The sequence below is a fragment of the Scardinius erythrophthalmus genome (genome assembly GCF_964197995.2).
Source record: "Scardinius erythrophthalmus genome assembly, chromosome: 6".
In the NCBI taxonomy this organism is placed as follows: Eukaryota; Metazoa; Chordata; class Actinopteri; order Cypriniformes; family Leuciscidae; genus Scardinius; species Scardinius erythrophthalmus.
The window spans coordinates 22,682,025-22,696,128 of NC_138226.1; the positions used below are offsets into that span (position 1 = coordinate 22,682,025).

The 14,104-nt window shown below is 39.3% G+C and overlaps 3 protein-coding genes across 4 annotated transcripts in view; 1 reads left to right on the forward strand and 2 right to left on the reverse strand.

The window, feature by feature from the left end:
- The first annotated feature begins 149 nt into the window (after positions 1-149).
- Positions 150-2,662, forward strand: il17d (interleukin 17d). Its single transcript, XM_081368657.1, has 2 exons — positions 150-593; positions 2,195-2,662. Exons 1-2 carry the CDS (start codon positions 286-288, stop codon positions 2,520-2,522), a joined length of 636 nt encoding a protein of 211 aa, XP_081224783.1. The 5' UTR covers positions 150-285; the 3' UTR covers positions 2,523-2,662.
- On the reverse strand, positions 2,546-5,597 carry eef1akmt1 (EEF1A lysine methyltransferase 1). 2 transcript variants are annotated; one of them, XM_081368655.1, is made up of 5 exons: positions 5,411-5,597; positions 5,103-5,291; positions 4,914-4,996; positions 3,526-3,815; positions 2,546-3,429 (listed from the first exon to the last, which is right to left on the reverse strand). In XM_081368655.1, exons 2-5 carry the CDS (start codon positions 5,250-5,252, stop codon positions 3,299-3,301), a joined length of 654 nt encoding a protein of 217 aa, XP_081224781.1. In that variant the 5' UTR covers positions 5,253-5,291; positions 5,411-5,597; the 3' UTR covers positions 2,546-3,298. The 2 variants fall into 2 exon arrangements, with proteins under 2 accessions (XP_081224781.1, XP_081224782.1); XM_081368656.1 differs by having other exon boundaries at positions 2,569-3,429; positions 5,103-5,266; positions 5,411-5,507.
- Positions 5,492-14,104, reverse strand: part of xpo4 (exportin 4) — a 40,617-nt gene continuing 32,004 nt past the window's right edge. Inside the window, exons 13-23 of the mRNA XM_081368654.1 lie at positions 13,814-13,991; positions 11,052-11,211; positions 10,705-10,874; positions 8,977-9,151; positions 8,553-8,846; positions 8,236-8,416; positions 8,026-8,144; positions 7,786-7,916; positions 7,487-7,604; positions 7,063-7,155; positions 5,492-6,914 (exon numbers count right to left, since the gene is read on the reverse strand). Coding sequence (XP_081224780.1) covers positions 6,717-6,914; positions 7,063-7,155; positions 7,487-7,604; positions 7,786-7,916; positions 8,026-8,144; positions 8,236-8,416; positions 8,553-8,846; positions 8,977-9,151; positions 10,705-10,874; positions 11,052-11,211; positions 13,814-13,991 — 1,817 coding nt within the window. The 3' untranslated portion in view covers positions 5,492-6,716. The remainder of the gene's footprint in view (positions 6,915-7,062; positions 7,156-7,486; positions 7,605-7,785; positions 7,917-8,025; positions 8,145-8,235; positions 8,417-8,552; positions 8,847-8,976; positions 9,152-10,704; positions 10,875-11,051; positions 11,212-13,813; positions 13,992-14,104) is intronic.

Below are 14,104 nucleotides of genomic sequence, written 5' to 3' on the forward strand. Positions count from 1 at the left end.
AAGGAATACAGAGGATCCATGGGGGGTGGGGGGTGAATCAATGTGAGAGTTTTCGCATTGGCTTGAGCAGATCATGATCTGTTCAGTATCAAACAGTCCGCCCAATATCTGGAGTCAAGTATCCTGAGCGCATTTACGGGACGGACGGATGAGGCACAGCTTTACTCAACAAGTGGGGAGTTTGTGTAGGTCGGCTTAAGAGCTCTCTGGAGATTTGCATTAATTCATCTTTCCCAACAGTCGCTTGCTGACAGTAAAGCGAGCTCAGACTCGGTGTAAACTGAAATGCGCGGTCAAGTTGTTTCGACGCTTGCGCTGGCGTTGCTGTGGTGTTGCGGGAGCGCGCCGGGTGAACGGGGACAGAAGGTGTCCAGGAGAACACCGAGGACTCGCTCCTGTCTGGACTTACCAGAGGAGATTTTGGAGCAGATGTTTGGGAGGCTCTCGGTCGGGGTGCTCAGTGCGTTTCATCACACCTTGCAGCTCGCGCCTCCAGAGCGCCAGAATTTAAGCTGTCAATCAGCGTCTCGTTTAGCGCGCGACAGACCACGTGCCCCAGTAAACTTCCTCAGCCTCTCGCCGTGGGCGTACAGGTAGGGCTCAAGAACCATGGAGACTAGCGGTGGAAATCTTATGGAATTTAACGATTCCGCTTTCTTATCTCACATAATACGTTAAGAAACGATACACTTTTTGCATTCCAGGGTCTGTTTTAGACCCGGTGGAACATAAACTTATAAAACAGTCATAATTATTATTTTTCAACTAAAACCATATCGTATCTAGTTTTGAATGTTACTGTGTTTTTTAATATGCTATTACTTAATTTATTCCCCTTTTTATTAACTCTTTCAACGCCATTGGCAGAATTTTTGTGAAAATTATAAAAAATGCTGGTGGTGGCTGGCAGCTCAAATAATAATAATAAAATGCTGGCGGGGAAAGAGTTAATAAAATAAATTGAGAAATTCTTTGAAATTTTTCAAGAATTACAGCAAAAAACAGTATATTGCAAGAATATATATATATATATATATGAGGAATTTTACTTGAATACATCATCAGATGAAAATTATAATATGATAAATTCCAGTATGAACTCCATTGACTTCAATGGATTTAATTAAATTTATTTGAAACTAACACATGACTGCTGAAAAAAATGAATTTATGAAACCTACATATTCTTTTTTTTAACATAACATCAATATTATTTTGAAATATTTTCAAACAAAATATTTATGTTACTCATAAACAAACAGAAATTCATAAACAGTTTGAATCTCATTTCTAATACTGTAATAGTTGTCAATAGGTGGCAGCAAAGTGAAATGTGGACTTTTTCTTTTCCAAAACCTCTTTCAATTTTCAAATTTAGTCTATTTGGTCTATGAACTTTTGTTCTATAAACACATTTGTTTTTGTCATTTTATTTTAATTTCAGAAGTTCTGTGTGTGCAAGTTTATTAACAAAACGCAGTGGGGAGGAAAATCTGTAAGAGTAGGAAAGAGGCTAAATGCATTTTACAGAGGTAATTTGAGACAAATAGATGTACAAATGAATAAAAAAATAGCTGCAGCACAGAGAAATTACATGTAAATGTTAACCAGTCTAATAAATATGTGTCTTTCCATGCTTATGCTTGACATGCTTTCTAATAAGTGATTGGATGATCAGTTGTATGGAAATAAGTTCACCTGCAGTAATTAATAATTTCATGTAAAGCTAGTTCACTTTCGGGTGGTCAAAAAGGACCCGAACGCAAAAGGTGTAACAATGTAGCCTAGTTTAAATGGTTATACCATACAGTTTTTATTAGTCTGAAATGTACAACGTTTCCAATTGACAAAGTTTTATCTTTGTACTAAAAACTATGGATACAAAAAAAAAAAAAAAAAAATAATAATAATAAAAAAAGAGCATCTCTTCTGGGACAAAATGGACCCGTATAGACTTGGTGCTTATGGTCGAAATAGTTGGAAATAAGAAAATACATTTCATGAATGCAATCCAGTAATTACCCGCTAACTCTATATTAAATAAAAATACAAAGATGTTAAGTTTATTAATTTAATATATTTTATTCAGCTCGGTTGTGTGTTCCCCAAACCAATCATATAAGATTTGATGTCTTGCATGTTTAGCTGCAAGAAAAATAATTATTATTTTTTTTTTTTCCATTATTGATCCAAGAATCTCCCATGAGCCAGCGAGGTACCCCCGATACCTCCCGGAGGCTTATTGTTTGTGTAAGGGATGCCTGACCGGGCCGAACGGGGAGGAAAGTGACCGCTTCCGAAGCACCCCAGTGTACATGCCCACCGTCATCCTGCGCCGTACCGGCTCGTGTGTCGGGGGTCGTCATTCCTACACGGAGAGCTACGTGTCCATCGCCGTGGGATGTACGTGTGTGCCATTGTTGGAAAGAGACAGAAAAACACTGAAGAGCAACCCAAGTGTGAAAAGAGTCACGTCTAAAAATGCAGTTTCCAGCACCTTTAGAAAGAATCAACTGAACTGATTAATTTTTAAAAAATTAATTTTAAATTATTAATTAAAACTTTTTTAAAGTTTTAAAACTTTTTTAAAACGGTAAACTTTTCTTCATATTTTTTTTATTTTTTTATTTTTTTACAATTTTTGCTCTCACCAAAATAAAGACCGAACTTGGCACTGCAGAGTAGAATCTGCAGCTGTGAGGGCGAGCAAAAGGAAAACTTTCAGTGCCAAAATACAGACATTTACTAATCCAAAGTACTTGGGAAAAGCCAGTCAGCATTATGGTGTTAAATAACTAATACAGTCCAGCTGTGTGCAAGTATACAGAAGATCACTAGAAACGCTTCTTTTAAAGGCAAGCATGAGCGTCATAACCATTCAATGGATATCATTTACAAGAATTATTCAGCTTGACTTTGTGTCAGTCTTCATACGATTACTTTAATAAAAACAACAAGAGCACTGGTAACACACAAGTCTAGTGTATGATATATTACATACTAATGCATTTCAAACATTCACTTCTATGCCCATTTTATGCTTCGAAACTGTCTGAAATGGTTTGCTTCAATTCTACGACTGCAACTTTAAAAGATGCATGCAATGGACAATGCAAGCCAGCCAAAGCATAATCAAAGACTGATTGTGAATCTCTGATCAAGGGCCAAATTCTCAGATGTAATATCTGGATCCTGCTATTTTCCACTTAGAGTAGGAATATTTATTGTTCCGAATAATCCTCTGCTGATGTTTGACGAGAAAAACAAGGTTTAAATGTTGTCAGATTGAAAGCCTCTTTCATGAGAGAAGGTTTGATTCATAGTTAACGTAGCAGCGGAACTCGTTAGCCAGATTGTGATTGTGTTTCGGTAAAAAACTGCATATCTTCAGATCCATAAGTTTGCCAGCATGCTCCTCCATAATAGCTCCTGTAAGAATAAGGCAAAGATTAGCATACAGATCATGAGCGAGAAATATATACAGTATATATGTGTGTGTACAGAGATGTATTCACTTCCACGTGCCTGTGCAGAGCAGGATTTTGCCCTTAGTGAGGTATTTAACAGTGAGCGCCACCTTGCTGAGACACTCCTCGGACAGGTATGGAGGGTCTGCGATGATAATGTCAAAGCTCTGAGGAAGGAGATCCTCGGGGAGGCACAGAGGGTTGTTGTAATCATAAAAGACAAACTCATCTCCATATACTGCGAAACGTCGATCAAACTCCAGCAAAACAGCAGACACACTATCCGACCTCATGGATTCCAACCGCTTCAGCTTTTGATACACACTTGGTGCACTTACACAAGCTATCCTGCAATACAGGAATAGAACATTTGGCTGAGAGGGGACACATACAAGGTCAGTAATATAAATTCATTTTATTTGACAGATTTACAATTTAAAATGTTTTTACACACACACACTAGTTTAAACATTTGGGATCATTCATATTTTTTTTTAAAGTAAATTAACTCAGCAAGGATGCATTTAATTGGTCAAAAGTGACAGTAACACAATATATTAAAGGTATAGCGGAGGATCTTTCCGAATTTTAGATGAGACCCGCCCTCTCCACTTTTTGAAAAGTTTGATTGATTCACCAGAATGATTGACAATTAGGAGGACCAATAGTATAGGCTATCCACCCGGAAGTAAAAAATCCTCCGCTATACCTTTAAGCAGCACAACTTTTTTCAACATTGATAATAATATGAAATGTTTCTTAAATAACCAATCAGTTTATTAGAGTGATTTCTTTCAATTATAATGATACTGGTTTTACTGTATTTTTGACTAAATTAATGCCGCCTTGGAGAGCTTCTTCCAAAAATAAATAAAAATTGCAGTTAGTAATCTAGATTAGCACACTCATTTTAGGTCATGTATTCTGACTACTTTTTAAGTGACTTTTGACCTAACTCGTTTATCACATTGATTTGAATAGGATAGTATTGTACCATATTGATATAAAATACAGTCAGAGAGTGACAAAATGTATTACATTCTTTGTCATCAACATGAAAATGCATTAAATATTACATTAGTCAGGTTTTCCCAGACTGGGGTTCGTAAGTTTAACGGAAAGCTATAAATAAATCAAAAACAATCAAAATAAATCATTTATTAAAAAAAGAGCGACAACTGATCATCTTGTGTGTTGAGTGAAATCATAGATATGTGTGTGTGCGTGTCTATATAATATATATATATATATATATATATATATACACATAACACACAACTATGATTTCACTCAACATACAAGATGATCAGTTGTCGCCATCTACTGGCGTATCGAGGTAACTGACAGTAAGTGCAACAGAATCACCGTCACACTGTGCTTGAGTTCTATACATGTAAAACCTATAGCACAAATGTAAAATTTTGACCAAAGGAGCTTGTGACCCACCTTCCATGTTCTCCAGCCTGCTGCATGACTTCCTCTGCTAACCGTGTGGCCGTGTCTTCACTGTACCAGAACTGACTCATGCGCTGTTCACAAACACATGAGCTCGGTAAGCACTTGGTGTATATAGAACGATATAACGTATAACGAGTCATTACGTAAGTAAAGGCACTTCTACTACATTTACTGTACCCAGTCTTCCTCCACGGCACCAACACAGAACTTGTCTGTCTGGGTCGAGTCCAGTTCGGGTCCCGTCCTTCCACTCTCGGAGTAAAACTCCTGCAGCGCTGCAAGTGTCGCCGCGGAGAGCTGAGGCACATCATCTTCACTGTCACTCATTGCCACAGACCCTTCTTATAACAAAATGACACGGGAACACTGGAGAAACATTCAGTACAACGCTAAATCAATAATGATGCTAACAGTTTATGCTAACTGTCGAAAACGATATTTAATATATAGAAGTAACTTTGGTTTTAACCAGACTTTAAACTTACCTTTCTAATGACCGACGCCGTTACAATGTATTGAACCAGTAACTTACACACAGCACAGAAAACAGCTTCACACGTGTTTGCACTACGGTGGCCGAGCGAGTACAATCGCGCTAGAAAAGCGAAACATGTACACATTCCCATATTCCCAGAACAGACTACACGTTCACAGACAACATATTGAAAATGTAAACAAAGAAAGCAGACTCACTTTTTATAGCAAGTTTATATACACTTTACAGATCATTTCAGGCATTCCGAAATAACAATTAGTGCTTTGAACAATGGAAATAAGGACCATCAAACGCCCTGAATAAAACAGCTGACATCCCTCGATCATCATTTTTGGTATTTTATTGCTACGGCAACACTGACTGTTCCACAATTCTGAGTATGTGTATCTGCTAGTGTAAGTGGAACACTGTTGAAGTTATTGTCGAAAATCAAAACCTTGATGGGAACATCAGGTGACCATGTGAAAAATGTCCATAATTGATCAGACATGAGTTTTGTTGAAAAACACTTTCTGTCATACTGCTGTGATCAGGGTGAAATAAAGGCAAAGAGTAAAACTACAATCAATCAAATCAATCAATCAAAAAGAAAAATCCAAACTAGCCCCCTTTTCATTCAGCTGAAGTCATAATAAAAAAAAAGTCAGAAAGTTCTGTCAACTATAATCTTATAAAAACTTTTCAGTCCTTTTAAACACTTTCATTTTTTGTCTTTTTCAAAAAAATATATACACCCTTAAACACAAAAGTGATTTGGTTTTCCAAAAGGGCCTTCCTGCATTGAAAATTTCATTGGGAAAGGCTTTTTCGTTGTCATGGCAAACACCGCTCACAATCCTAGGTACCGTGAGTGCACTACCACACGGCTCTATTGTCGCTGTAGACACAGCTGGATCTGAGCTGTGATAAACCAAATACGAAGGCACTCAAGGAGAAGTGTCTGTGTGTGTGTGTGTGTGTGTGTGTGTGTGTGTGTGTGTGTAAGGGGGATGAAGGGATCAGTTTTCAGAAAGATTACCCCGCTGCACTTCATAAATGTTCATCTGAGGACCTCTCAGTGGCAAAGTAAACAACGATCAGATCAGACTGAGATGATCATGGCCCACTGGCCGCCCCCTCTCGGCCTTCGCCGGCCTCTCTCCTCTCTCTGGAGGCATGTGTGTCTGAAGGCCCATAGGCGTCTCAGCCTGTGCTGCGCTGAGCATCTCCATGGTTTGGCATGGTGAAAGGCTTCTCTGAGTGGTAGAGGGGGTGGAGAGGGGAAGCTGCTGTGGACAGTCGCAGGAGGAAGTGGTTTATTTGACACACAGAAGCCCCCCCACATTGGCAACAAACTCCTCCAGGCTCTTGAGGAAGGCCACCTTCTGTTTGCGGTCCATGGTTGGAGGCGTGCTGCTGGCAGTGAGGTTGTTGAACGCGTCCGCCAGCCGCTGGTAGATCACGGCATCCCTCTGATTGGAGAGCAGCGTCTCCACCAGCTCTGAGTACTCCGCCTAAGACAAACACCATCACTTATCAAACCACATCACATCATTGTGTCACGAGATTAAAACTCGCTCAAAACTTTATAAAATGTACTTCCAGGAAAGATTTATGTTTTGCAGCTGATGTTATTTTATTGAGTTAAACAGTGCTGTGTACCTGGTGAAGGCACACTAGTGTATAAAGCGCTTCTCCAGCTGCTACTGTCATCTCAGTGTTGTGCTTCTGGAGCACAAGCATGTCAAACACCAGCTATGGGGGGGAAGGAGAGTGAGCGCACATTATTAGTTCACATACTTTATACATGCCTATTCATCTCAGACAATTACATATTACAATGTTAGTGACTTATTGGACCTTGTTTGAGCATTTTGAGATCATTGCCAATAATAACTCTCAATTAACAAGTTTTTTTGCACATTAAATGTATTCACTTCAGTTAAATGTTCTCTTTTGGTGTTATATTATGTATTCTACAGTTTAAATGTTTGGGGTAAGTAAGATAAAAAAGAAAAGAAAAATAAATTAATACTTTTTAAACTATTTTTTTTAGACATAGCCTGTTATAAACCAGTTGACTCACTTTAAGGAAATGTCGGGTGGCAATAAATAGGGGTGTGTCCTTTTCTTGTGTCTTGGCACACTGCTCAGCCAATGGGGACAGAGCCTCAAGACACAGCTGACTGATCTCTGAGCTCATCCTGCAGTGTGTGTTAAGGAAAAACACTAGACCACAGACACCATAATTCAACAAAAACTCTCAATGAAGTCAGTGAAATCACAAAACACATTATGCTCAGCAAGCACATACGTCATTAAATAACATGAAAACATAAGTGTAAACAGACTTTTTTTCTGCATACACAAAAACAGCAAGGATACGAGGTCATGCCCAGCTCCAGGGAGCACATGAGACTTTTGAAGAGTTCCTCAGGCAGCTGAGGGATCTTCTCTGGGAAAATCTCACAGATGAAGGTGATGAGCTTATAATACTGGTTACACAGAGAGGGGAACTGGGTACAAGAGACAGATGGAGAGAGTGTTTCAGAACAGCAGTGCACCTTTTACTTCAAACATCTGAGTTTGCAATGAACATCTGACAGGTTGAAAGTTGAATTTTACCTTAAGCAAGTCCTGAGACATGAGGGGCAGCACAATATTCACCCCATACAGCACGACATCAGCAGCAGACACGGCCCGTCCAGCACCGGAACTCTGCTCCTGCCCGCGAAACACCTCATCTGCACACATAACACAGTTACTCTTCATCTCACACAAAGAGGCTCACGAGTTACAACGCGAGTAATGTGAATCGTGAATGAGCGCTCGTACCGGTGTCGCTAAAGTCAATGAACTCTTTGGACAGCAGGTTGGTGAGGAGCTCCATGATGAGCAGAAGGTCCTGGTACTGATCCTCCTCTCCGGCCACATCTAGTCTCTTGCGCCCCAGATTGTTCTTAGAGTAAACCTGGAGCAGCGTCAAGCACACCTCGTACAGCTTCATAGACTTAGTCTGTGGAGAAAGAGATGGGGTGTGTTCAAATTCATAAAAAAAAAACATTTAGGATGTATATCCATGCATGTGGAAGAATACATCCAAAATGTGACGTGTGGTCACATCAGAACCAATGCAAGCGTGAATGTCTCACCTCCCCCAAGTAGCAGATTTGTTTGTGAGCCACTTCCACAAACACCTCTATGATGAGGTTGACCGTTTCTGGTGAGTTTCTGTAGACCTCCATGAGGCCGATGCAGCTGGACAGGAAGTCCATGAGGAAGCTGAAGAGAGACGCGACGTTGTCGATCTGCGTTGCTTCAGCTATGCCGCACAGAGCTTCCAGAGTGGCCACGATCTCCTGCTTCACGGCCTCCTCTTGACAGATCTGAGCGAAGTTCTCCTGGTTAATGAGGTTTAGGAAGCGCTGCTGGAGTGGATGCAGTACCTGCAGTGCAGAGACAGAAAGAGTAATGAGGCAACATTTCATAAACTCCTGCTTTATCTTGTGTTTATCTCATCAGCAATAATGCTTGGGCTTCCTTCAAAACATTTCTCTAGAATCATTTTTTTCTGACCTCAGCCCAGTATTGCTGTTTGGTATCAGAATCCATGTGAGCAAAGCCGCCCAGGACCAGAGCTTTCATCAGAGTCCGCTGGACTGTGCTGGACAGCATATGTAAGGGAGGACTGCGACTGGCAAACTGCTTAGCCAAGTTCCACCAGTTCTCACACTGCACAACAATGTTCGCCCTGAAACGTGAGTGAGGAAAGTTAAGATAAAAACACACATATAGAAGACAAACTTATATATCGTGTGAGCAGATTTTATAAGGAATAGTTCACCCAGAAATCATGAATTACAGACCTGTATGACATTCAAATGTGTTGCATCGATATAATTGATGAGATGAGATATGTTAGACATGCAAAGTTTGAATATGCTCATACACTAGTGTTCAAAAGTTTGGGCTCAGTAAAATACTTTTATGCAGCAGGGATGCATTAAATTTATCAAAATTGACAGTAAACCTATAACTTTACAAACATTTTATTTCAAATAAATGCTGTACAGTTAAACTTTCTATCTATTAAAAATCCTGTAATAAATGTATCACTTTACACAATTTTTTTTTAAACATTTATAATAAGAAATGTTTCTTGAGCAGCAAATCAGCATATTAGAATGATTTATGAAGGATCATGTGAAACTGAAGACTGGAATATTGGAGTAAATGTATTCAAATAGAAAACAGTAATTTAATTTGTAATAGTATTTAACAATATTACGGTTTTACTGTATTTTTGATCAAATAACTGCAGCCTTAGCAAAACTTTTCAAAAACATAAAATCTTGCAAACCCAAACCTTTGAACGGTAGTGCATTTGATTGAGATTAAAGAGAGACAATGGACTTTCTTATGGAAGAATTAGAATATAGTAAACGAGTCATATGTACTACACTCATGGTGTGTTTTTGTGCTTGACAATACTTAGTTACTATATGCTTTCATTTAATGGAAAAAAGCTGCATTCTTAAAGGGATAGTTCAACCAAAAATGAAAATTCTGTCATTAATTACTCACCCTCATATTGTTCCAAATCCATAAGACCTACGTTCATCTTCAGAACACAAATTAAGATATTTTTGGCCCCCCATAGACTGCAACGTTGTTACCACTTTCAAGGCCCAGAAAGGTAGTAAAGACATCATTAAAATAGTCCATGTAACTAAAGTGGTTCAACCTTAATTTTACGAAGGAACAACATTTTTTTTGCTAAAAAAAAAAAGATATATATATCAGAAAGCTCTCTGATTTCATCAAAAATATCTTAATTTGTGTTCCGAAGTTGAACCAAGGAACTACAGGTTTGGAACGACATGAGGGTGAGTAATTACTGACAGAATTTTTGGGTGAACTAACCCTTTACAGTCTCTTTTGTTAATGGGTTAAGAATGACTTGAGTGTAAAACTATTCCTTCAATGCAATTACTTAAAACAAATTTGCATTGATACGCAGTGCAATTTATAGTTAATTCAATTTACATTTATTCATGTATTATTTATGCAATCTTAAGTTTAGAATTGACTTTAAAATGCAATGCCATAATTCCACCAGCAGGTGGGGCTCATTAAAAACATTTGGTCTCATTTGGTCTTGTCTCAACTGAAGGTATATGAAGACATCAGCACAAACCACGGGCTCCCTTGAGCCTGTCAGTGAGCAGCTGTCCTGCAGAGCGTTTAGCTAATTAGACACATATTTAGCCCTCATACACATTACTCCAGCAGGCAGACACAAACCTCTCTCTCTTCTCCACCAGAGTCACTAGCAGCTCCACAGTGTCATTAGCCAGCTCAGGCTCAGAGCTCCACACTGACAGATTATTGATCACTTTCTCCAACAGATATCCCACAATCCACTGCGCCCCCTCAGTGTCTGCTCCAAACGCTGTGCTGAGGGGCATACTGATCTAAAGAAGAGAAGACAAAAGACAAACACACAGAAGAAGACATAAAAATGTCTAGGTTGTGTTCCAGGAATCTGTGTGTGATTTCTAAACAGATCCAAACAGAGATCCCAAAAGGCTTTATTCAGACATCGTGCCTGCTGTTTCCACACATCGATCGACCTCATTTCGGCAACTCACTTGGCCGTAGAGTTTCTCGTCCACCAGCAGGTATGTCTTGGCCCAGCGCCGAAGAAACCAGACAATGTCTTTGCCCATCTGAGGACTCAGGAGCCCAGTAAGACTCGCTCGCGTAGCCCGAGATTCCACCTCTGACGTTCTTAGCACCGCCGATAACAACCTGTGACAGAGAGACGGAGAAATGGAGGTGTAAATGTAGCTAAATATACGAGGCAATTTTCTGCCAGCAGAACAACCTGAAATAGAATGACAATCTGTTCTTTACAGGAAAATGAAGGGAGAAGAAAAACAAGTGTGAGAAATGGCAGAGGGGTTGGAATGGAGTTCATGGCGGTTCTGTCAAGATGCTTCGAGACTCAACAAAGGCCCACAATAACAAACGGTATCATTCCTTCACACCTCCACTGGTAAAGAAAGAGGACACAAGAAAGGGATTAGAGCAGCTTACTATCCTGGAAGACAGATATCCCACGCTCCCCGTGAAGTGCAGCACCATTAAATGTTTCACATTGTTTGTGAAGATAAAACCCCACTGACATTTCAGAGCTGCGGGGTTGGTGCCTGTTATTGGGAAACACAATCCCTTGGCCCACTGTCTTTCCAAATCCTCTACAGTCTGCTCGCTTTCACCCACCCATCACCAGCCTACTGCCTCTCCAAATCCTTTGACCTCCACATCGCCCCCCATTCAAATTCTCCATCCCTCCCCTACCCATCAACTCTGCGTCCTTCCAATCTTTCAATCCTCACCTCTATCCCATTCCACAGTTTTGGAATAACTCCATCCATTAAGACCAAATCAGATTACAGGCAGATTTTTACTGACAATACCACTAGGTCTCTATGAGACCCTACCAGTAACCACATAAACAGCTTCTACATCATCAAAATTACACTATTCATTAAATTCACAGGCTGTATCCCATTCCAATCAGATTAGAATCAGATCAAATATCTACTTGGAAATGCCAGGGGAAAAAACCCTGTGTGTGTTTAAGCATAACATGCCTCTTGATCCTTCCCCCTTCAAATTTTTTTTAAAAAAAAAAAAAAAAAAAAAAAACTTGTTAATTATTATTATTATTATTATTAAGTAATATGTATTTACATATAAAGTAAAAATTTATATATATATATATATATATATATATATATATATATTTTTTTTTAATACAGTTATTATTATTAAATAACAATAATACACAATTTTACATAAAACCAGCATTTAATACAACAAAGGTGTAAATAGACCTTGAAAAAAAAAAAAAAAATCAATCAACTAGGAAACTGCTTCTGAACACACGCACGACTCCGGCCCCTAGCGCTCCCCTCTGACCCTGGGCTCTGAGTGGCACCAGGCCTGGCTCTAATTGAATAATGTGTGGGGAGTGGTGTTGCAGGATTGGCTGGCGCCGGCGCAGGGGCCACTAAAGGGCTGCTGTGAGCGTGGCAGGCCTCGCTGGGCACGTGCCAGGGCATTCCCCGCTGGGCAAACGAACTGCAGATCAAACGGCCTGTGCTACAGCACGCCTGCTCCCTCCAGCAGCATTTCTGAGTAATAAACTTTAAACATGAGGAGGCTTAAATCACCAAGTCATTGTTCCTGTAGACAGCAAAATCACCCAGCAAATCAGCAAAAGTTAATATGCTCGCTTGTTTTATGCTTGTTTCTTATTCTCACCAAGGCTGTATTTATTTGATCAAAAATAAATAATGGGCAGTAAATAATGGCGCAAATAACAGTAAATAAATGAGCGCAAACCTTAGTAAATGCTTGCATTTTCATTCAAATACTCTCCCTCCCATAAATTTTGCATCCGAATGGAAAATCCCTATAAATGCATATGCATTTATGTCAGCCACAAAAATAACCTTGTCCATGCCTTTTGAGCGCAAATTTTTCACTGCGTGTCTTTAGTAAGTCCTGACAGTAGTTTAACGCCAAAAGAGCATTAAGCTGGCACAAGCTGTTAGTAAATCTGGCCCCTAGTCTATTATGAATCCCTGTGGCAAATGTATAAAAGAAGAGCTAAATAGATGGGTCTATGAGTGAGCAAAGAGGAGGAAAAAGTGACAATGTAGTATCATTATTATACCTCATCTACTCAATGATGAAATTATGACTTAATGGACTTGACAAGCATCTATATTTAGAGGCAAATCACTCTACACACCTACTGACACTGTATGTACATTTTTTCCATGGCATCTTCCTAAAAAATATGAAATTTGGCACACTTATAGGGTACATTATGAAAAGTCATTTGATCAAATATGGGGTCAGTCCCTCTAGAACCACTATCAAATTTCACACCCATTTTCGCTAATAACATCTGAACTTAATCTAGAAAGTTGATTCAAGTTTAACATGCAGTGATTAGTGATTTCCTCCCAACTAGATTTTTGAAAAAATACTGTCAAACAACTCATACAGCCTTCATTGGATTTACCCTAAATTTGGCAAATATAATCTTCATGGTTGTAAAAAGTCAATTAAAAGCTTTTTGATAAATCAAACCACTCGCATATCATTTACATTTGACATGAGGATGCCATACAAGAAGTGAGGGTGTATCTTAGTACAATGCAGTGCACAGAATCAGCTTGAAAGTGTTAAAAATAAGAAGAAAAAGGAAAACTTCTGAATAATATTGCCTGAAAAATTGGAATGAAAGGGATTCATAGCATGATTACCAACAAACCTGAATCTTCTTTTCAGAGTAATGACACACTGGCAAACGTTTACTGTGAGGACTCTTTACCTGATAACGGAGTCTGTCCTGTTGCATCCTGGGATGGAGGTGGCCTTCTCTCCAGGAGAGCCGAGGAGCTGCAGTGTAGTGTTGATATCCACCTCAGTCGAGTGTTTGATAGAGTACTCCATCACTTCTGAAGGTATCAATGGTGTCTCACCCTGAGGGTCATCAGCCAAGAGGTAGCCTGTTAAAACACCATAAGACTTCAGAACAATGACAAAAAGCAAAAAGAACGTCCATTTGTTAGTGAAAACGAGTGATGTTATTTTTTGGGTGAACTTATTCTCTTTGAGGATG